Source organism: Phaseolus vulgaris, chromosome 2 (assembly GCF_051622355.1).
Source record: "Phaseolus vulgaris cultivar YP4 chromosome 2, ASM5162235v1, whole genome shotgun sequence".
NCBI lineage: Eukaryota > Viridiplantae > Streptophyta > Magnoliopsida > Fabales > Fabaceae > Phaseolus > Phaseolus vulgaris.
The window spans coordinates 40056553-40082458 of record NC_143499.1 but is presented as its reverse complement, the minus strand read 5'-3'; the positions used below and the strand labels follow the sequence as shown (position 1 = coordinate 40082458).

At 26.2% G+C, this 25906-nt stretch overlaps 2 protein-coding genes across 2 annotated transcripts; one reads left to right on the top strand and one right to left on the bottom strand.

Annotated features, from left to right (window-relative positions):
• Positions 1-15453: 15453 nt before the first annotated feature.
• On the top strand, positions 15454-19464 carry LOC137811997 (uncharacterized). The gene is made up of 2 exons (XM_068613865.2): positions 15454-15988; positions 18954-19464. Exons 1-2 carry the CDS (start codon positions 15704-15706, stop codon positions 19119-19121), a joined length of 453 nt encoding a protein of 150 aa, XP_068469966.1. The 5' UTR covers positions 15454-15703; the 3' UTR covers positions 19122-19464.
• Positions 19465-23736: 4272 nt separating this feature from the next.
• LOC137809764 (uncharacterized) lies at positions 23737-24834 on the bottom strand. The gene is made up of 4 exons (XM_068610847.2): positions 24798-24834; positions 24606-24712; positions 24426-24527; positions 23737-24349 (listed from the first exon to the last, which is right to left on the bottom strand). Exons 1-4 carry the CDS (start codon positions 24832-24834, stop codon positions 23855-23857), a joined length of 741 nt encoding a protein of 246 aa, XP_068466948.2. The 3' UTR covers positions 23737-23854.
• Between the last annotated feature and the right edge of the window lie 1072 nt (positions 24835-25906).

Sequence of the window (25906 nt, the reverse complement as noted above, 5' to 3'; positions counted from 1 at the left end):
TATTAGTATTTGTGAAATATTGTATTGATAAAGTTGGTAATAATTGTCATAAGACAGAGTGCATGTGGTTGGTTTTTGAAAACATCTGCATTTTGTAGGTGAAGCATGAGAGGGGGCATAAAGACATGATGCATTATGAGTGGATTCAAATTGTTCTCATTGGTCCCTTGCACGTTGAACAGTGTTGTTTCTTATCATCATGCGTCTCATTTATCAACACTCTTGTTCCTATTTCCTGGAAATTTCATTGTTTCATTAAACTTCTGTAAATTTCCAATGAACTTCTATCTGCAATGTTGTCCAAAAACTATACTGATACAAGAACCAAAAAGAGGAGAAACACATTAAAGTAAATAGGACGAGAACAATTTGTAGGTTCCAATCGTGCAAGTGTTGGCAAGACACCATTCCAAATCATTTTCATTTCTCTTTCCTCGTACTTGTCTTTTTTAAGTTATGTTATACAGTTTCTATGTTTTCTTTTTCTTGTACTAGAAATTGAGAGTAGATGCTATTGACTGAATAAATTATTTTTCTTTCTTCTTTCTCTTTTAACGTTTAGATTTTGACTTTCGATCAAGAGTGAGTCTGAAAAGTTTCTTCAACACTTAGATGAATATTCGATATTTGTGTGTCGCAATTAACGTGCATATTACTTAATTTATTGATATGTTCTAGATATTTACTTTCATTTAATTTAAGATATAATTCATATTTTAATACGTGTATTTTAAGATATAAATATTTATTATATATGAAAAATATATAGTGTATATTATGACCGAAATTTATAGTAAACAAAAATCTTCAAATATAATTTATAATAAAAAAATAAATTATAATTTTTTTTTATATATCAATAATAAATTCAAATGTAATATATATAAATAAAAGAAAAACATGCAGGAATTCCAAAAGCACAAACATTTAAGAATATCAAATACAGATAAATAATTATGTGAAATATTTGAAAAATATTTTTTTGTTTGCAAGCTGCAAATATAGTACCTGTGCGTCAGATATTCATATAAACCAGATAAAATAAACTATTAAAAATATCTAATTGAATGAGTGTTAGATGATAACATTTTCAAGTTATATATATAATTAATGCAGAAGTAAATTTATTTATTATATTTCTTTTTTATCTATTATTATCGAAGATTATTCATAGGAGTGGATGGCATGCTCACCTCCAAAAATTGTAACTTTTTTTTTTAATTTATATACAGAAGTATATTGTGACACTCTAGAGAAAAAGAAAAATAAGAAAAGTTTATTCTTTGACTCTCTCCTTGAATTTAAATGTTGCCTGCATCATAAGATAAAAATGGGAGATAAGGTTAAGAAAAAAATTAATTATGAAAAATGATTAAAATTTAAGAGGATGAAAACTAAAATACCGTTTACCATTGTAATGAAAAACAATTATGTTCTTGCTCTATATATTAAAATATTGTGTTCTATATTTAGTGTAGGCTAAAAATTATGTAAAATGGAAAGTTGAGTTTAAATGTTTATTAGTATGATTTTTGTATCAATTCATATGTTATAATTTTAGGTGCTAAATAAGATGTGTTCGAAACTTAATTATAATATGGTTATTGGGATGGTAAATAGTTTGTGTTTGTGGGTAAAATTTACAATAGTATATATTAATGCGGTATTTTAAAAATCCTTATAAGTAAAAAATAAGAATATTTTAATTATCTACTTATTAATAAAATAATTGCACATATTATATATTATGATATTTAATACATGAACATTCGTTATTTTTTTTCATTCACATTTATTTTTATTTTAGTATTTCTTTATAATCAAGTGAAAAAAATAAAGTTATTAATTTAATAAAAATAATAATTAGATAATTCTTTAGAATGTGATGATTTTGATGCAACTTTTTTTAATTTTTTCTTAAAAAGAGTACATTTATTTGTATTTAATATGTTATTACATAATTTTCCCTGAATAATACTTTTAAGTTTATACTTTTTAAATATCTTTAAATAATTTCATTAAAATATTTTTTTAAGATTTATGGTATTAATGGACGTCTATAAATATAAAAAAAAAACTTGGGAATATTTTTTATATAGTTCAATAAATGATGAAATGGGTATAATTAATTACTTTTTTTAAAATAAGATGAGTAGGTATTACTTGTGTCAATCCTATTGTGATCTCTTACCTAACACATTGTATTTTATTTCATTTTGACTTTTTCTATAAATGTTTTAAGGTTTCACAAGTTAAATCGTTTGTGTGTGTCTAATTATTATTTTAATTTGTTGGAGTGTATGAATGACCTAATTTGATTGAATGACAATTTAAACATTTGAAATAAGTTAGAATGCATATAATTATTATAGATTGATTTATGTGAATGAATTTCGATGTGATGTGTGATTCATGCATGATTATGTTGTTTTTTATTACATTTATTATAAGTATAAAGCATTATCACTAATCAATCGTTTAAACTGTGATTTGAGGATTGAGCATGAGAGACATCAGTCTAATTTATCTCTTAAATCAATAATTGTTTTGACACTTGAGAGATGATAGAATCAATATTAATTCAATTTCCATTGAAAGGTTGAACACTCAAATATTGGTTTGTCACTTAAAAAATGAAAAGATGACATTCATCTTTTGAAGTATTGTCCTAAGCGTTGAGATGATGTTAATACTATGTCACATAAACATATTATTGCTCAAACTATGTGCACAATTTATCAAACAACAAAATCACAACTCAATTACATTTCCTAGTTTGTGTAGAATTAAGTAATTTGCCATTTATTTATTCATCTTCACTTGTTTCAAGTTTACAATTAATTTGTTTGTTATATATATGATATATGAGACTATGAAATCACAAAGTGTGATTAATGAGTATACTACTTTATCAATGATGTTGTGAATAATAACAAGCACCCCCATTTTGTATATATATAAATTAATGTATAAATATACTTTTTGTGAATTTTAGTATATTTTATATATTTCAGACTCAAAAACTTGTGTTCATCTATTTTGACATCCACAAAATAATTCCTAAAGATCCACCGCATGTAAGTTTTAATGATACATTAAATCAAAGAGACAGAGATATTGTGTAATAAAAAAATTGACGAAGAATTTTAACATCAAGTCGAGAAGTTAAGGTGAAATTATTCTATCATAGGAGACCGTTAAATAAAATTGATACAAATATAATAATTATGTATAGGGTTAAATATGTTTTTATTCATGTACTATAACACGATATTAGTTTTTGTCCTTAGTTAAAACCTTATACCTATTAGACACTTGTAGTAAGAAAATTATTTGAATAAGTTCTCACCCGTATTTCTATTTATGTAACAAACGAAGTTTTAGGATGAATTGTATTATAATATTATAACATTCACGTCAACAACGAGTCAACATGAAATATTTTAATATTTTAAAATCGGTTTGTCACGTAACAAAAATTGACAATAATTTCTTACTACAATTATCCAAAAAATAATCTTAAGTTTGAATTAAAAACAAAATCAATTTCACCTAAAAATAATGTAAAAAAAAAATATTTAATATTTATTGTTATTATGATCATGTTAGTATTTGAACTTTGTAAAAATCTTTCAAAATAATAAATCAGTCTTAAATTTTTTTATTTTCGTAGTTTTGTTGATATTATGACATGATAGTAAATAAATTTAGATTACCAAATTGGAAGGAACCTTTATACTTACAATTTTTTTATTTTATTTTATGTGCTTTTAATTTTAGTTGTATATATTTAAACTATGTATTTAAAAATATATTAAATATGCAAATTAGGATATTATATATAATTTGTGTGTTTTGATGAATTTAAAACTACATGTTTTAGATTATTACATTAATAAAAATAAATAGATTGATAGTTTATAAATATTAAAATAAAATAACAAAGATAAAAATTAGAGAAACTAAAAGTAAAATATATTTCAAAAAACTAAAACTAAAAAAAAAATCTTGAAGAAAGATTTAAGTCATACTTTATTTATAATATTATAATAGTTTTTACTAATTAGCAATATATCCAAATGATTTTTGATTAATTTATGTTAGTGGTCCCATGATGGGACCAATATCCTCTGCCGTGGTGGCAGTGCAATCACCGCTATTCCTGATTGATCCTTTATCCTTTACCTCACAAATCATAATTTAAAAGAAAAAACAAAAGTTCCTAAAAAACTTTTCTCTAACATTATTTTTCTTGTTAGTCTTCATAGTGGTATGAGATATATTCACTTCACTTTTTATGGAACTAGCTCATATGGTTTATCATACAAACCATAATCTAATAATTTATATTTGCCTTTTTTTTTCAATAATCAAACTAAAAGTGGTGTATATTTTTTAATAACTTTATTCATAATGTTTTTTTATTAATTATTTTAATTCGTTATATTGGTTCATCTCTATAAATCTTTTTTTCAATTAGTGTGGAAAGTTAGATCAATGAAACTCACATTTTTTTTTCACCAACCCTAAGCTCTAACAAATCACAATTATCCTTTCTAATTCCTTATTTTAATTTTCCGTAATACTCCTAACTTTAAGAAAATAATGTGTTAATCAAACACTAATGTTTTTGTGTGTGTTTTAATTAATGTTAACAATTATCTCTTTTCTCTTTTTTTCCTCATCAGCACTTCATTCCTTATTTTATTTTGTGTATTATATTTTTTTTTTTAGTTTCTCTCATGTCAATTTATTTTCATTGACTAAATTAAAGTGTATTAAAAGTTGAAATGCACTTTTTTTTTATAAGAGAAGATAACATGTTGTATGTAGTGATTTATATTAATACTCTTTCTATTTATAGTGTGAAGAAAAAAAATTCAAATAGCTTCAAAACAATTGAATAAGCATTACAAGAAAATCATGAAATAGAAACCAATTTTTAGATACCAAAATAATTAGTTATAGTAGTAACTAAATTTGAGACCATTTTAAAAAATAAATAAAAAATTGATTTCTAAATTAATTTCTATTATTATTAAATAGTTTCTAATTTGGTATCTAATTAACAACCAAAGTTTTAACTACCAATTATTTAATTTATAAATTTGGTCTCTACAACCTTGGTTGCTAATTAGATACCAATTTAGAAACTATTTAACAATAATATAAACTAATTTAGAAACCAATCTTTTATTTAGTTTCTAAAATGGTATCTAATTTAATTATTATTGCAACTAATTATTTTGGTCTCTAAAAATTAGTTTCTATTTCATGATTTTTTTTGTAGTGAAGATAATGATACATTTACAACTCACATTTTTTATACAATTACATTACAACTTTTAATATTATTATTTTAATATTTTTTCATATTATTTAATTTCAAATTTATCCTTTATTATATATATTTATTTATAAATCTATCACATTAAGAGTACATCAAGAGTTGTATACAACTCTAAAGGTTGTCAAAGTATTATTTTCCCACTTGAATATATATATTACTAATTTAATTATAAAATTTTGAAATAATATTTTTTTAATCAACAATAATAAATTAATAAAATGGAGTTCTTTTAGTGTTTCGGTCCATAAAAATGATATATTATATTTATAACTTATTATTTTGTATGTATATCAAGATAAAGAATTATAAAGTTACATTACATCAATAATATTTTTAAAAATCCTACATCCCTTTTTAGTATGAATATTGCATAATCTCTTGATCTTTTCTAGCGAAACTACAACCATATCTATTTTTGATTTTTTCTTTCTTTCAGGATTATGCATTTATATAGATCAACTTGATCGAAAACACAAATGCTTTGATTTTAAAAACTTTGTTATCACTACTAAAAAAATTATTAAATAAAAATTAATTAAAATTAAAAATAATTAGTTAAAAAATAACTAAATTAAATATTTTTGCAAGAGTGCTATTGAAATCTAAGTCCATATGTTATTGAATCTTCTTGAATAGTATCACAAAGAGGAAAAAATTATAATTTTTTTTCTTATATATATATTAATGCGACAAACCCTTGTATGTTAGAACCATGAACACAAGAATTCATTTAAACTTTGCAACCTCACAGATTCTCCCAGTTAGGATCAATAAAAATTATTTTTTAAAAGAGGAAGACAAAATAAAAAGTTAAAAAGGTGTTGATAGGGATTAAAATATAAACAATTGCTTCTACAGGAACTTAAATAAGTTGTTTTACCATGCAACGGACATTAGCATCACATCATCTACAACTAACAACGTTAATTAGTGTGCATTAATGGCATAAATATATTTTAATGATAAAGATTAAAACAAAACTAAAGTGCTTGTATAATAGCTAAAACTAATGATTTTAAGTGTTAAAACCTAGACTATATCTATGTGATTAGACTTAATAAATTATTATTGGGTGATGTCTAAGATTCCTAAATGATATTCTAAATATGACTTTTTGATTTTAATAATACACAAAAAAGAAGTATTGGATGAAGATATTAACTCATAAGAAATATTTAAATGTATATAAAGTTTTACATACAAGTCTATATGAATACCTAAAAAGTTAAAGTTGAATTCAACGTGTAACATTTGTAAAAAATGGATTAGACGCTACATTCAATTAAGTTTAGGAGTATCTTTGGATAAACTTTTCCATAAGCATTTTTTATGGATAAAAAAATTAAATGAATTTCTCTATAATTAAATTTACATTAAACACAAATTAAAAAAAAAGATAAATTATAGAAGACAACTTTTATAAATTATTTTATATATAAGTTAATTTTAGTTAGTGACAAAGTTAATTTTAATTTTTTTATTAATGTTAACCCTAAATAAAATTTCGGGGAAAACATAAAAAACTTTGTAATTTAATATATGTAATATATCTAATCTCAATAATTTATTTTAATACATTATATATTCAAACATTTATGCTAAATTTATATTTGAGGAATCAAGTTAGTATATAAATGAACAAATTCAAACTTACACGTTAGTTCGTAGAAAAATTTTATTTGAATAAAGCATAATTTTTAATTTAAAAATAAAAACTTGATAATCTTGCTACATATATAATAATTTTTTTTAAAATAAAAACTTTCATGTTAATTATTACTATGACTATATATATAATAATTAAATAAAATATACAATCTATTTTTATAAAGTATTTAAAAATTTTACTTTATAAATGAAGAAATTATTTTAAATTTTAAAATAACTATTACATGTTATTTTTTTATTTTTTTTGGTGCATGATAATGTTATTATATGATAACTTATATTTAAATGATACTATAATTTTCTAAATATTGTATATTTTAGATTACAATATATACACTTTGCACCTTAATGAAAATGACCCTTCTTTAGAAGGGATAATCATGACATGAGATAACTCTTTTAATAATTGCACTTAATCAAAATAATTAGGTAAAACCATTCCTAATACAGTGATTGTTCCCATATTATATAACCTCTTGCAATAATATCAAACACACACTAATTATCCATCACATTTTTTTTTCTTGAATCCATGCATTGGTTTACTACTTTTCCAACTCAATTATTTTTGCTAATATACATGTTTAATTTAACCATGCAGCACATATATTTTCAATACATAATAGCTACAATGTTTTATGAGGTGAAGAATAATTATTAAGAAATTATGTTGATATAAAATTCTTGTTTGTCCATTTCTTCCTTTGTTCCAATTATTTTAAAGTAAAATTAGTTAAAGAAATATTATTTTAAATGAGTATTGGGAACTCACAGATAAGGTGTTCCCTGTCCTTTTTTTTATTTTAATAAATTACAGGAAGATGCAACTGAATTTTTTTGATGGATATGATTAAGAAATTAGCCACTAAGTTTTATTAAAGTTTGTCGAATTCTGATTAGACACAAAGTTTAAATAATTGAAACTTTCAAAGGAAGAAAATTTATTGGGAAAATCTTGAGCCATCTCTTGCATGCAAACTTCAATCATACACAAAGGAATTAGACATCAAAAAATGTTATTTTTCAGTAATACAAAGGGAAAGGTCCAAATCATGATCAAAAGTAAAAAGCTTCATCATGAGAATGAAACACAACCTTTAACTTCTTTTTCCAGCAGCTACAAAAGTTTACAAGGGTTAATATGTTTTCCTTTTTTTTCTATTTCCTTACAATTATTCAGCAAACAAGAAAAATATAATATTTAAATGCAAGTTGAAAAGCTTAATATATTTTTTTCATATTATAATTTATGTTAATGTATTGTAATATTATTTTTTACAGCATCACATTATTAAAAAAAAGTGATTTTTTTTAATGTAAAATTGTCTTTCATTTCTATTAGAATAAAATAGGTAATCATCAGCTTCTTTTTAAATGAGAAACGAATTTTCACTATAAATTAAGATATTAAAATATTTTATATTTATTTATCATTAACATAAATATTATAATATAATAATACATGCTAGAAATTCATTTGTTACATAAAAAATAAAAAATAATTCTAATAACTTTTTTATGACAATTGGTCAATAGATTTAAAATTAGAAATAAAAACTAATATTTTATATTTAACAAAAAAGAATTATCTTTAGTAGATAAAAGTAGATAAAAATGATCATAATAACACAAGTTTTTATATAAAACATATTATTTGAAATATTTAAAGAAAACATGATAAAACTCTTTAAATATGTAAATGATAGATGGTTATATAAATAAACTTTCCACCGAAAAATAATAAAAAGTTAAGTTCATGATTGTTATACACGTCATTATCAAGATGAAAGATAGCTTAATCTTAAGATAATGGCCACTGGGTACTGACCTTCTATGTCCCACACCTTCGAGACTCTGTCATCAATGATAAAACAAAAATGGAAGGTAAAAGGTAACTACTTTATAAATATTTACAATTCAAAATATTTATTGTTACTCTAAAATACAATTTATATATTAAAAATACTTATTTATAACAAATTTTAAATGTAAAAAAATAAATATATCTCTTGTATAATACACACTAATTAAAATGTTTGTTATATAAGTATTTTCAATTTAAATAAATTTAAAATGTAAAATAAATAATATAGTTCAAATTATAAAAACATGTGTTGTCTTAACTTGTTTATAAAATTACAAACAGTTTAAATTGGAGCAATACAATAACATTTTTTTTAAAACTATAATAAATATCTTATGCAACTTATAATTTTTTCAATAAAAAATAAATATTTAAAATCAAATGAAGAAACTCGTTGTTGAATAAAAAATAAGTAGGGAATGTAGTTGTAATTTAATAGTCAAAGATCAAATTTAAAACTAAAAAAAATAATTTGAAAGTATAAGAAGACAACAAAATTGAGAGAAAATAAATATTTTTTTATTTTTTATTCTTTTCAGAATAATTTTCTTGAATGTCACCATATAGTCTCTGAAAATTATATTTATACATGCGAAAGATTGTTTCTTTTCTCATTTTAATTAATATATTTCGGAAATAGTTTGGGCATTATGATTTTTTAAGAGATTGAATAAGTTAGTTTACTTCTTTAGGAACTCATTATACACTATCATAAAAATATAACTGAAAGAACAGTGTCCCATGTTTACAATGTTGAGATTACTTAGTGACATTTTTCACTAAAGATCATATTTGAAAAAATAACATAAAAGACCAAACAAGAATTTATTAAGTGAATGGCTAAATATTGACTTATCACTAAAAAAATATTAAATAAAAATTAATTTAAAATGGAAATAATTAATTATTATTTAATTAAATTATAGATTATTTTATAAATTAAAAAATATTAATATATAAAATAGTTTTTATTATTAATACAAATTTATAAAATATTTTTTAAATTAATATTTAACTATTAACTATTACGATTTTAATTATTTATTATTTTATATTTTAAATTAGTCTTTATTAATCTTTTAAAGATTAATTTAGAATATAAAATATTAGTAATTAAAATACTGATGACTAATTTATATATCAATTTAAAAATTTTAATAGTATAGACTAAAAGGGACCTAGATATTACTTAAAACTGAATTGACAATAACAATTATCGTTGATGTCTCGATCGCTCCTCCTTTGTTCTTATTGTTTTTCTCCTTCATGCTCAGTTGTTCCTCTTTCGCTCCTTAAAACTTCAACTCCTTGGTGGTTGGTAAGGAGTTAATCTGCATAAGGTTAAGTACTGTATATCAAGATTGTATGATATAATTGATAAAAGGGTACATAACTCTTGCATAGAAAGCTTATTTATAGTGTTTGGTAGTGAACTATTTGATTTATGGGTTGTATCTGCCACGTATCTTCCATAAATCAGTATTAGCTAATTTATCTCATAGATCCTATATTAACGAGGTGCAACCCAAATTTATAGGAAGGTTATCATGATTTGTATGATGTTACCATACTTGTCATTTATCTTTGATTTACTCTTTAGTGTAGTTAATCATCTAGTCGGTCAGTCAATGATACCGAGTGACGTGACTCATTCGACTTCAACCGGTACAAATTTTTTTTATAAATTTTTATTAATAATAGAAACCACTTTAGATATCAATAATTTTTTAGTTTATAAATTAGTCATGATTAATTATTTTTTGTCTCTAGATTTAATTGCTATTTAATGATTGTTGTAAGGTAGAGAAAGTTTTGGAATAATAAAAAATTATTTTTAAGATATCTTAAAAGGTATAACTGAAAAAGTTTCTATAGTTTAAAAAAATAAGTATTTATATTTATAATATTTTTTTTCAAACAAAAATGTAATATATATATATATATATATATATATATATATTATTTGATATTTGAAGTCTCAAAATACACGTTTCATATTTGAAAAATGAAAAATATTTAAAGTAATTTAAGCTTAATTGTGGATTATTAACTAATATTTGAGACACAATATTTTTACGAAAAAAAGTAGAAACTCGATACTTTAAAAAAAAATAAAGAAACAAAAATTGTAATATACAAGAATATTTTATAAGTATTTAATTATTTATGTTTTGAAAATTTTAAAGCCAGTTTTAAATAATAATGAAATTATATTTCATAGAATAATAAATTTAGATTGGTAAACGCTATTTTTAGCATTTATCATTGTGTACCTATTAATATATAAGTGTGTGAAATAATCCACAAGTGAAAATTAAATTTTAAATTTGTTGAAGTTTTAACTTATTTGATATAATGTATTTTATGTGGTGTATGTGTTTATATGGGAGTTACAAATAATAAAGAGAAATTGGGCTTTAAAATTTGGGTTTTGAGTGGGTTGAGAACATTTTAAAGTTGGCAATTTCTCCCTCCACCATATCAATTTCAGCATGCACCCAATCGGCTCTAGAAAATGACAAAAATACTCCTCCTAAATGATGAAAATAACCTTACACAAAAATGGAAAAATTATTTTTGAAACTTTTATCTGAAATATTTTGGATTTCAATTTTCGGAACATATTTTTGAATTCTGAAATTTTTTTATCCAGAATGTATTTTTAGTTTTGTGTTCAGAATTTTTTTTCCAGCATGTATTTTTTTATTTCTCAATTATAATTATTATTTTGGATTTTTTAATTTGGAATAAGAGTAGTTTTGGAAATTTAAAAAATTGATATGGTGGAGGTTAAAACTGATATGGTGCAAGAGGGTAGTTTTGGAAATTTAAAAAATTGATATGGTGGAGGTTAAAATTGATATGGTTCAGGAGGGTAGTTTTGAAAATTTTAAAAGTTGATATGGTGGAGGTTAAAATTGAGAGTTAGTAAGCAAGGAGTGAACTTAGAAAAGAAGAGTGTGCCATTAGAAATTTAGGACTTTTCTTTCTTTTCAAAAAGATATAACACATCCTCATTCTACAAAGCTAACTCCTCCACTCTTTCCCTCTACTCTAAAGTCCCAAGTTATTTAATCTCTATATATTGTACATCTTTTCTTGTGAAAGCTATATATATAAGAGTGTAAAATCTTATTATTAGGTGTTTTAGATAAGTTTTGTTTCCTTTTCCTTTCTTTAAATTATTTTTTATTACTCAATAAATACACGTGCATGTATAGGGCTATTGAAAAAAAAAAATTATGTGGTTTTATCTTATGTATTTTTTAGGATTAGGATCTTGAACTAGTTAAGGACTCGTGTGGTATTGTGCTTCAAAATCTTTTTCCATTTTTAGATACTTAGAGTGTAAGAAACTTAAGTTTATACAATTCATTCAAGTTATATAAGATATTTTGCGTTGGATTTTGTTTGAAAAACCTTGCATGTGTAAGTCAAGTGGTAAATTTTGAGCTATATGAGATTTATGATAAATGGTAAGTTAAGCGTATAGTTGCACATGGATAGAAATTAAGAGTTTAATGAGTTTTTTTTGTTGTGAATTTAGTATATATATGGATCTTTTAGCTTGAAGGAGAAATGTTAAATAAATTATTATCTCTAAGTGTATTATTTATTATATATTAATAAGATAAAGTCAAATGTAAATTTTGAAGTTAGTTGATAGGTTCTACTTTGAATTTGGGATATGTATATATAGAGCATGATCTTTGTACATGAAGTCCTGAACATAATAGAATGAATCTGTCTTGTCTTTAATTTTATAGAAGGAGTGTTTCTTAATTAAAGTAATTTTTTTAGGAATTTATCAAAATCACATGGTTTAAGAATTTAATGATGTTTGATGTAAATGTTAATTTCCTATAAATTGAGTAACTTTTAGTGTTATAATTTGAATGATCATGTAATGAGTTGATATTTAGTTGTCGAGGGGTGATTGCATGTAAGAAATTTAGTCTAAATTAGTTTTGATGAAATTCTTGGAAATTTTATGGTTATGGAATGAGTGAGTTATGAAATCTACATGATGATAATTTAACTAACTTTTTAATTCAAACTAGTTTATATATTTCTTCATTAAGTAGATATTATATCACAAGAGCTAGATCTCAATAAATTGATGTTATACAGAGATTGAGAGTAAGGTCTCTAATTTTGAAATTACGAACTTAAGTGATTATCATTTAAATAATGAGTATCTCTTTCGAGTGATCACTCATCTCTGAGTGAGCCAACACCTAAAAGTATTGACTTCTAAAATATAGAACATCATTGTTTGTTCACTCAAACGAGATTCTTTTTATTTATTGAATTGTGTATTAGAGGATGCTAATTTGACTTTTCGCATGAATAATGTGTAAGTATTAAATTATATATATATATATATATATAACATGATAGATTTACATAATATTTTTTTACTTTCATTTGATAACTAGATATATTATTATTTAATTTAATTTTTTTATTAGTTAAATATAATATTTTATTATTAAATGGAGTGAAAGTGAGAGAAAATTAAAGTGTAAAATAAATTTTATTTTTTTACATTATATCTTTTGAAATGAATTCTAACATGTTCCATGGAGTTGAATTGTGAGACAATTTGATATTAAAGTATTATATGAAACATATGAAAAATGCTTAGTCATAAATGTTTTAATCTAGTATTAAAAAAGTCACCAAATCTTAATTATTGTGTATTTGGTGATGCCTTTCATGAAGGTATGAAATTAAATGAGTTTTTGAGAGGCTTGGTAACCTTTGTTAAAACAACTAGTACGTTTAATATATTAGATAATATTTGAAGAGTTTCACATAAAATCCATTTATTAGATTGAATAAATTGAATACCTTATTCCATTTATGATATTTTACTCTACTTACTAGAATGTGATTTTGACAAATTACAATAATTATATGTTGAATTGTTAAAAATACAATAATACATATTTGAAATAAATTAACAAAAAGTGTATATATATATATATATTAACTTTTTGTTAACATTTCAATTTTATTAATATCTAAATATAAGTATTAAAAAAGGTAAAATTATAAATAAATATAATTTATAATATATTTTTAATATAATGTAATATGAAATATTTTTCAAATTAATTTTTATTATCAATATTGAAAGTATAAATTTTATTATCAATAATTAAAATAATTATAAAAATTAAAATAAATTTTAGATAATAGTAAAATTAAGTATGATAAAAAGAATTTGAGTATAAAAATATATGTGAATTCCTTGAACATGTCAACATTATAATATTTGAATGAAAATCTATTATTTTGTAGTGTTCTAAAATAATAATGTTTATGTAAATATTACAATGTGTAAATTATTATTAATCAAAGTAAACTCTATTATATATAATTTTATAATTTTTTTAATATTGGATGACAAAAGTAGTTTCAAAAAGTTTTAAAAATAAATTAAATGAATTCATAAAATACGAGTTAAAATCACAAAAACATGAGAAAATTGTTAAATTGTATTTAATTTTTTTATTAAAAGTTATTTGATTTTAATTTTATATTTCTCTCTAAATGTGTCTCACACTGATTTAATTGGATAAAGATTAAGAATAAATTATATTCTAAGCTGATAAGTACATTATATAACAAATCAATATCACAAATTCTTCTTTCTTTTGTCTTTCATATTATCTTTCATCATAATTTTTGTAATATATATCACTTTATTGCAATTTGTATGGACATCATGAAATTACAATTTGATCTATTTTAGAAAGTTTTTTTACCATTAAACATTGACATTACTGTCACAAACATGTCTAGTAGATCAATCTGTGGAATAATATATGTCAACTAATAACTAATGTTGATGAGTAGTTAAATACCATAATCAATTATTCAAATTTTAAAGTTAATATTTAAAATATTTATAATTAATTAAATATATATTTAAAAGTTATTTATCAATAATATGAATTAAATTTAATATCAATAATTTGTTGTCTTAAAAATAATATATAATTTAATTAATATAACAATTAATTATTTTTTATTTTTAAAATAAGTTTTTTTAATAATTTTCTTCTAGTTATTCAATAATAAACGAAAAATATATTCTATTTTAGCTTTTAGATGTTTTTAGCCTGTGCTTTAAATTTTTTTAAATAGTTTTCTTTTATTGAAATTCATGTGAATAACTGCATTAGATATCCCGGTAAAAATAGAATAATGATATTAGAGCACGTAAAGCAGTGTGCTTAATGTTAGTTAAGAGCTTCTATCTTTAATTTAAGGATAATTAATTTTTGTTTAAAGTTCTAATAATATTAAAGACCTTAATAAAGTCAGTTTAATAAAATTATTATATTTTTATTTATTCACTGTTTTTAATCCGTGTAAAACAATCTTAGTGTCCAGTAATTAAAGGATTGTAATTTACATTCTCATGTGGGAGACCGAAAGAAGAAAAAAAAGTTTGCGAGAGGGAAGACATCATTAATGATTAAACAGGTTCATTAGAAAAAGTGAAAAGAAAAATGAATAATCATGGTATAACTGTGAAAGAGGTTTTTGGTTCTGTTTTTATCGGATTTGTGAAATATAAAGAAAAGGAGAGAGAGGTTCATCCAAATTCCAAGTTCACTTCACTTCTTCGCTTTCTCCTTTCTCTCGCTCTCTCTCTGCATTGCTTAACACTGAAACTCTCTCCATTGCCAAACTTCACTACACTCTCCCACACTGCTGTTACTTCACTCTCTCTTTCTTGGTCAAACACCAAAAATGGTTAAAACAGCATAGCATCAGAAGACAAGAGAAGCTTCATCGGCACCAAAATGGTGGTGGGGGACCACGCCAATGCGAACGGGTGGCCACCAATTGAGGCTCCACTCAACGTCCACAGAGACGAGCATTGGACCAACTTTGACAGCTCCGTCAACGCCGTCTCCTTCGGCTTCGTCGCCACCGCAATTCTTATCTCCATGTTCCTAGTCATGGCCATTTTTGAGAGGTTCCTCCGCCCCACCTCGCCGCCCCTCTCCCCCGCCGCCCGCCCCGGCCCCCGCGACGTCGAAGCCCAGATCGGCTTCTCCTCGAAGCTCGCTCACCCTTCACCAAAAGTAAGTAAAATCAATAAAAAAAATTCAAATTCCCTCGTCCCGATGATAAAGTCTCCACCTTTTCGTGCCAAAAGTTGTTTTTTTTCTGTGGTGGGTTTTCTCATTTTCGTGTTTTTTTATGTAATTTTTAACTCGGATAATTTCCTCACTTAATTGCTCAAAGAATGCTGGATCTTGGGATTTTCTGAAATTTTTCAGTCTTCTTGTTTTTTTTAACAAATTTCTTATGGGGGTTTTGATTCTTAGACGTTTGTGATTGTGCCTATCATCTTAATCACCACCATCTTTTATGTTTTCTTGTTCATTCTTTGGACCTGAGTCTAACTCACTTTTAAAAGTTCTCCTACTTATATTTACCAATTTGGTTGTAAATATTGCAACGAATGTGAGACTCTAACTATGTCGGTCTTCCTTTAGAGGTTTTCCTAGTGGCTTTACTCTTCAGTTCTCTTCAAATGTTTAATGTTTATACTTTTTTTTTGGTAAGGACATGGTCTAATATTTTGCTGTGGTGCTTAATATTAATCCTCAACTTCCCTTCAGTCAAATATGAGTTTAGCTCTGACAACCCTTTTTTTTCTTCATTGGAAAGTGAACTCTATAGCTTTATCTAACCCCACCAGTTTTTTTTTTTGGTTTGATTTCATTCTGCATTTGCACGTTCTGTCAATTATCTTCGTTATGATTCGCGAGTGAACTGTATTGTCTTGTAAGTTTTTTATGTGAAGATGGTCCTGCGTGGAAGCATTCTACTCAACACCTGGTCCCTTGCCACGAGTCTTTGTAAATCTTTGTGATTAAAGCTAAGACCCACATTGTCCTTGTTGTTCATCCTCTCCAGCATCTCCAAAATCTTTGATGAAACCGTGTGTGGCCGGTGTTTGTGGTCTCAGACAGTTGGTCAACGTTTCAATGCTAGTCTTTTATGCCAACAGAGAAATAAAGTAACCACATGGTATATCGTATTTTATTGTACATATATATCTTCTTGGCTTATACCACTTTAATATTTCGTTTTTAATGTAGTCTAGTGTAGCATCCTATGATGAACCAGTACCATGTAACAATTGTGTTGTCTGCCTTGTGCCATTCCTTCGGTGGAACACGCTGGACCCACCTACTTATCCAATCTCAGTTCGGTAGTAGGGCACAACTTGATTGAGACACTGTCTCCGATGGATTTGTTTCTTTCACCTTTATCAAAACTATTAAATGATTCTCTAGTATTGGCCAATTAGATTTTAGACAGAAAAGCTTCCTCATCAACCAATTCAATTTTTTATTTTGAAAGGAACTAATCCAGAACGGATTTAATAGCTTTCTTTTTTGGCATTTTCATCAACTTAGAGGATCTCAGTATGGTGTTAATGGAATATAGTTGACAGAATATGGACTTTAGTGAAAATGCTCCACGCACTTTGGCTTCTGACTTGGATTCTTTTTATTGTTTATGGAAATGATAGTAGTCAGAGACCGTGTTGGAATTTTCTTTATATAAAAGTTAGCTTCACATTTCTGTAACTAACCAGGCCCTGAAGGAAATTGGATTGGAGACGAATCACACAGAAAGGTAGACATATAGCATGTGATTCTTGAACTGTTAATCTATCAGAGACACTCAAATACCCGGTTAAAAAATAAAGAATAAAGAGTATTTTGTAATATGATCTTATTGTGATTTTTAATTAAAAAAAATATTGTATAGTGATTCTTTAACTAGTGCCCCTGTCCTCTAATAATAACTAACTATTGAAAGGTATCAAAATGTTATTTACATGTGCAGAACATTTACTTTTAAAATTAAGGCAATTGCTATGCTTTGTTTTCTGTGTATCAATGTGTCATGTGTATGTTTATTTCATTGTCTTGCTCATAATGCAGTTTTGTCAAATTTATGATATAAATGCTTTTGTTTTTTTCACTTTATTTCATTTAATCATATACAGAAGTGAGGGCCACTAGGCGTCTAGGAAAAGATTCTGTGAGTGAATCTTACAGTAACATTTAATCATTCACTCGCTAGATCTTGGTTTATAAGTTTAGCATCGGATGCAAACAACTTCACAGTAAAACTCTGTGCAACAATAGTCAATATGGGTGGCTCTATGTTGTTTTACCTACGATTGTTTTAGCCACTTTTTCTATAAAACGTTATGAATGACACTGACCAATTCACTTTCCCTGTATGCTTGCATCTTAGATCCATACCTGCCTGGCTGTGACTGACATTGTGTGTCTAACTGATTCCATTCTTTTCTTTCCATCGTAAAGTTGTCACAATCAACTAACCTGGTCGAATCTTCTGTTTAAAAGGGGTGATAATGTCAAGTATTAATCAATTGTTTTCTCCTTTCTGATATGCTACTGTCTTCCGTTTTTATGGACTAGTCCTTCTTGCTGAATTTGCTTTTTGTGTTGAGAAGTCTAACTAGAAAATAGTTCTGCAGCTATTGCATTACTATATATCTACATACATAATGTGTATAAACACCAGCTATACTATTCCATACTGTAAATAGGCTAGCCCCTAAAGAATTCACATGTTCATTGATAATACATTTTATTCTATTATGATGCCAAAACTAATGCTTTTAATGGGTGTTTGGAAGAGTTTATACATAATCTATTTGAACTATAAAAATAACTTGTGATTCTTTTTAACTTGTTTCAATAAATTTCAGTCATGTTTGTGACAACTTATTTTGTAAAAAGACTTGCTGTATTTGACTCAATTTAGTACACAAACACATCCTTAGACATAAATGGAGCAACAAATGAGCATTTTTTGCTTTTCTCTGTAGTTTAGAATGTACAATATGTGAAGCCTGGTTGATTAACTTAAGTTGTAGCATAATACAACTCTTTCAATCAATCCCATAATTTGATTAATCTATTGCTGGAGATAACTTTCATTTTTGTTTTAATTATGCATGAATTTCATCCTGGTTTTCTGTAATGTTTTCAGATGAGTGTATATGCAAGTGGGGTTTCAGTTCTGATGCCTGGAGATGAGATTCCTACATTTATTGCCCATCCTGCTCCATGTTGTCCAGAACGGATTTCTTGGCCTTCTCATCAGCATAACACGTTACCTTGTTCCTCTTCCAACACCCTCCCTACTACTTTCACTTGAGTCTGAGAGATATGAATATAGACAAAGTTCTGCATACTGCATCAAATCAAGGGCTTGATTCATTTTCTGTGAAGAGTAGACTATTTCTTGGGGTTTACCTTCCATCCATTTTTACCTCTGGAGCTCTCTTTACAGTTTATGACATGTGAAATAGGATTTAGTTTTAGGCAAACTGGGTTTGGCACCTAGATATCATATCATATCCATCTTTGAAGTAAAACATCAATTCTGTCCATATGTGTCTTCCCAATTCTTGTCCACCCATAATGAAGCTTTCAGGGGGGTTTTTCCTTTGTAAATCAATTATCAATAGATTGAATATTGTGCCCATCAATTGGGTAAATCCTCTCTGCTTCTTCCTCATGAGATCTTCATATTATATAGTAATGTTAGAAACATATCACTGTAATTAATAATAGAAAGTGAGGTAAACCAAGATCAACGAATCATCTCACTTGGAAATGGTACTACGAGTGCATTTGATGGCTATTGAAACTTTACAGGTAGATCAATATTGTTCAACTGGAGTCACGACACAATTTTAAATATAACAATACAAAGTTCAGTTCTCTTTTATATCCATTGTGGTATAGAAAATGACAAGAATGATTCCACTACTAACAGTAATAATGTGTGGGGATAGAAAAAGTTGTCTCTTAAATAATGATTTTTTTCCCCACAGGTTTTGTCATATTTTATTTTTTTCTCTGCGTTTATTATTTCATTATCACTTTCAAATCAAGTAAGACATTAGTCTTTAAAAAAAAAAATTAAAATGTTTGTCATGTTAATCTTTAAAATTAAAATTTTCGAAACAAGTTTTTAGAATGTCAAATAAATTCTTAAACTTCAACCTTTATTATCAGATTACTTCTTAAACATCCGATACGATAATTTATAAGTCACAACTATTTGACTTTTGATTTTAAGTGCTCAACATTTAATATATTTAGTCATTTTTTTTTTCAAGATTTGTTATTTTCAATAATTAACATGATAATATTATGCATTATGTTTTACTCCTACTTGTTTGATCTTTCAATATTTTTTAAAAACTTAAATTAGTTTTTGGTTTTTGACATATTTTTTTTATTTAGTACCTTTTTAAGTTACATTAAGTACCTAATAAATTGAAAGGTTTATTGTCTTAGGGCTAAAATATGACCTGATAATTATTTATAGCTTTTAGTATCAGGGCTTCTAAATTTAAACTAGAATAGTTGGGCAAGGAAATTATGATAGGTTTCCTCATAATTTATTATTCATAAAGAATAACATTAGCTTTGTTGATAAAAAAAGTAATCACTATCTACAATAAAGTAAATACGACATATGTTAATTGAGAAAATATAGTTCACATTAAAAAGAACTTAACTAATATCGAACTAAAAATAACATCTGTCTACAACAACAAAAAAATATTCATAACAATGTAAATATTGTGATTAGCATCAATTGAAACCATTAGTGGCTGGGAAATTCTAATTAATGTTGATAAAAAATTCTAGTTGATATTGATTAAAAAAAACTCTACCTAACATTAAGTAAAAATAAAATCAATCGACATAAGTTGAAATAAAAAGAATTCTGTTTGACATTATTAATGATGATTAAGAAAGGTCTAACTAATATTGATTGGAAAATAACTATCGTCTAAAATCAACAATAAAAGAATCTGATGATGATGTTCATTGAAAAATAAATACAGTCCAATTTAGTTTGAAAAAAACTTTCAGCTACTTTTATAAAAAAAACAATGTTGATATTGTTGATATTTTGACACTCACACATAAGTTAAACCAACAATGTCTAGGTCTTAGCTAGACTTATCATGTTCCAACGAAATTGATTTGAGAAAAGAATACAGAAAGATAATAAATCAATTTAAGCATATTTTACTTTTTAGGTCAAATTTATAATTTTCTAAATTTTAAGTAATCTAATTACTCTAATAAAATTCTAGAACTTCAATTTTTTGTGAAATTATTTACTTAAACAATATATTTTTCCATAAAACATTTTAAATTCTCTATAAAAATGGATTATCCTTTTAGAATTCTCTATCCAAACACAATGTAAATGTATGTATATCACAACAACAAAATATATGCTATTTTGTTTTTGTGGTAGACATATTACACAACATGTAAACTTCTTAATTGTTATATTAACATAAGTCATAAGTTAGATAATGTAGACAAAAGTGTAATGGTGGATAAGGAGATGAACCAATGTTTGACTAAGAGATTAATTAAATTTTCCAAGTAAGCTTAGATATTGTATTAATGATACATTTGTTGATCAACTTATACACACCTAAAAAAATTTTAGACTTTCGCCAATGATGATTTTATGTGATTAAATATTAATTAAATATCAATTATATGACATTGTACTTTTTTTTTTTTAAAGAAATATTGTAACTCAATAAGTAGGGTTAGAAATGAGTTGAGTTGAAGATTAACTTGATCCAATTTAATAAGAATTTGTTGAATTTGTACCTTTCTTGAATTTGATATGAATCCTCTTTGTTAGCATACATGTATTCATGTACCCAACTTTTTAAACTTAAGTTTGGATAATGTATTTTAAGAATCAAGTTTAATTAATCAATTAGCATATTGAATCAAGTTTAAGACTTATTCTTATGTTGGAGTTGAGATTTAGGTCATGACATAAGATATAAACCAGTCAAAAAACTAATAATGATGTAAATTCAGCAGGATCAGTTATTCATTGAAAAATCTTGCTAAGATATAGTAGTATTTTATAAACAAATCTTGAATTTGGAGGGATAAACAAATATATTAGGTAGTTTGAATATAGTAATTTGAGATGTTTTTTCGACGATGGTTCCTTAATAATTGTAGTTTAAAAGATGCAATGACATTCTTAAAATTTTGTACTTGTAATAAACCACTTTCAATAATTCTTTGAAAACCATTGTCGAAAGTGGAGAAACAACAACTATTTTGTCAAGGGATGTCAAATTCTAACAAATTGTATTGTTAATGTTTTGGAAACTCATATTTGAAGTATTTTACTATAAAAAATTTAGAATATTTGTGTCATATTTAATAACTGTAGTATAAAAGGCGCAATAACATTTTTAAAATTTTGTATTTGTAACAAACCACTTTCAATGATGATTCTTTCGAAACCACCTTCAAAAGTGGAGAAACAACAACTATTTTTTTGGGGGTTGTCCAAACTCCAACAAATTATATTGTTTATGTTTTGGAAGCTCATATTTGAAGTGTTATGCTGTAAAAAATTTGGAATATTTGTGTCATATATTTAACATTGAGTGAATATTAGTTTTTCATTTGAGATTCAATATAAAAGTTTGTGTACTACACCTACAATTTGAATTGTCCTTATGATTTGCTTTTTTATAAAAATAAGAGGAGGTAGTAGTCATAAATATTGTAATGCATCTTGAATTGTGTGGTTGAATAGTTTTTGAAGATTAATCATTTTTAATAGTTCATTGGTACACGTGTTTAATCAACATTTTATATATTTTATAAAATTTTGGTTCATTGCATTTTGTGTTAATTTTTGGGTGCATAATTGATTGTGGTTGATTTCATATCACTACTTTCATTTCTTGTGACTTTAAAATCAATGTGAAGGCTACCAAATTTTTTGATATATATAAGAAAGTTTATTAAAATATGTGTACTAATCAAATAAAAATGAATCTTCTTGAATGGAATAAGGTCACACACATTTGTTTTAAAAAAACGAGAAAACATGCATGGTGAGAAAAATTTAAATGTGGATACCATATATGTACAAAACGACGTTATAAATAGAAGTTGGATTAATTTAGCACATGTAATCGATAAGAATGATAGAAGGCTAGAACAATTTTTACAGTTTGTACAACGTAATGTTTATACTAGTGTTGATTCATGAAGATTTAGGGTGTGCTTGCGTGAATTGTTTAAATAGAATAAGATTCACTACAAAAAAAATCACTTTTAGCGACCACAAAATTCGGTCGCTAAAATCACTATAATCGGTCGCTAATCATATCTGCGACCGAAACAGTCACCAAATAAATATGGAAGCGAAAACCCTGGTCGCAAAGCCGTTAGCGACCGAATTATAAAGTGGTCGCTAATTTGCAACCGAAATTTCGGTGGCTAAATCGGTCGCAGGGAATTTGGTCACCAAAATTTAGAAACTAAATTAGCAACCGAAAATTCGGTTGCTAAATTTGTCGCAGATAAATTTAGTCACCAAAATTCGAAAACCAAATTAGCAACCGAAATTTCGGTGACTAAATTGGTCGCAGAAAATTTGGTCACAGAAATTCAAAACCCAAATTAGCTACCTAAATTTCGGTGGCTAAATCGGTGGCTGAATTAGAAGGTGATAGCGACCACCATTTTCGGTCGCTAAAAAAAAATCTTTTGGTGGCTAAATGGAGACTTCTACAGCGACAGATTTGATTTTGGTGGCTAAATAGCCACCAAATCAATTTCGGTGGCTATTTTTATTTGTATTATTAATACCTATTTAAAATGGTATTTTGACCATTTTATAAAAAAATTCAAACCTGCTTATAAAGATACTCAAAATTCAATCAAGCTAAACTGTAATGAACTTCAAATACATAGTTTAAGAAGAAGTTGTGCTCAAATTAAAGGTAAATCATACTACACAACTAAAACTGTTGAAAACTAGTTAAAAGAGTCAAATCTATGATATAATTCAACATATAACTAATCTTCTTCTGAACTGTCATCTCTACTCTGGTCTCCTTTATGATGTCCACTGGTAGTAGGATCTGAAGAGCCTGATGCGGGATTATTCATTTGAATGTGTTGTAGGATGAGTTGCATCTTCTCATCTTGTTTGCGCATGCGTTCACTTTGCTCTTCATGAGTTTTCATCAATAGCTCCATCTTTTCTTCAAGTGTCCGCTCCTTGACACGTTTTGTCATAAGTTCATAATTTAGCTTTTGAATAATCTCACGCATTTCTTCTATTTGATGGACTACTGGAGCTTGACTTGCAGCAGAGTGAGCACTTGTTGAACTATTAAACCTTTTGCTCAATACACCAAGACCATAGACATTCCCTTTTTTATTTCCACTTCCAACAACATCGATGTATATTTCATTGTCATCAATAGAGGCAACATGAGAGTTTTGCGAAGATGCGCTTTCAAGCATTTGCTGTTGTTGGGCTTCTTCTCGACGTTTCTTATATTTCTCCTGAAAATGAAGTCAAATTGATTATTGCGAAGAAAACATATAGTAAAAATTAAACTATAACAAATTTTAAACATACCGCAAGGTCGCGAGTCTTGTCATTGACCCATTGTCCAGTCTTCAATTTCTTTGTTCTCTCTACAACCTCCCAAGCAGTTGGTTGTCGTTCAAGCTCTTTAGTCTACATAAATTCAATAAAAAGATATAATAGATTGTATTTAAATTAAATATAGAAAGAGAAGAAATATAATAATATTACCATTTTCTCAAAGTGAGCTGCGGTAGATATGGAACCACCACAGTAGGCTAAGCCTCCCTTCTCAACAGCCCGATTCGCCTTGGCAATAGCACTCTTGTTCTGGAATTCTGGCAATAACACTTTTGTTATGGAAGGAGGACAATAATTGAACACAAAAACCTAACATTCAAGTTCTTATAACTTGCCTCCAACTTTGGACAACTCCTTGCAATGCCAAACAGAGATTCATCCGTGATAAATGTACCACCAACATTCAGATGTTGTAAAGATCTAGTTCTGGTTATCTGTTGTTAGAAGCAAAGGGAAATAAAAACAAAACAACACATTAATTGACAATGTATTGATTTTTTCTTGGAATGTGTCCTAATTTTGGTTTGAGGACAAATTTTGTGGCTATCAACTGAAATCCAAATAGCTATTAGTCAAACTAGAAACAGAAAATAACAATTCCTTAACCTGACAAATGTCAGAATACTATCTGCACAATCTAGTCATGATAAACTCCCAAAACTAATCTAATTTCATTCCAACTGCAATAGTCTACACAAAATGATTATATGTTGGAATGGCAAGTGAGACACACATTGAATTGAAAAGATCAATCAAAAGAATGACCCATATTTATAATATTTTAAAATTTTGGGTTGGATTTAATTTCAAGTTTACTCGTATAAGATGATAGAGATTTTCAGGGAGCTGAAAAACAAGTATTGTGATTTAATCCCCTTCTATTTTCTAACATCATTCCATGTAATATGTCCCAAACCCAAGCATGTGAGTTACAAAATCAAAACAATAGCATACCCGTTGAACAACACCTTCATATGTGATGCCAGTCAAACCCCATAATTGAAGCAATCTTGATTGTTACACTTGCTCCAATTACATGTTCTATCCCTCCAGAATAATCTCACTCGTCTTTAGGACACATGCCTAATGCTCACAAGTTCACTGCATGCCCGCTACATCTCTAACATGTCAAAATTTATAAGATTTTGCCTTACTCAAATTTTGAGTAGTTTTAGATATTTCTTTTATTATTATGACAAATTTATCTTTTATATATTCTGTTTCTGTCTATTAATTTAAATTCATATAAATGTCATGGTAGGTTAGATATTTTAGGGATTTCAAACTGGTTGCAAGCCAGAGGAAAGCTTCCTCTTCCCATCATTATCATCACAACCTGCGTTCTTGTTTTTGTGGCTATCTTGTATGCAGAGAGACTCAGTTTCCTCTCTTCCAAGTCCATTTCAAGTTCAAACCATGTCCTAGACAAATCACCAAACCAAAGTCGAGTA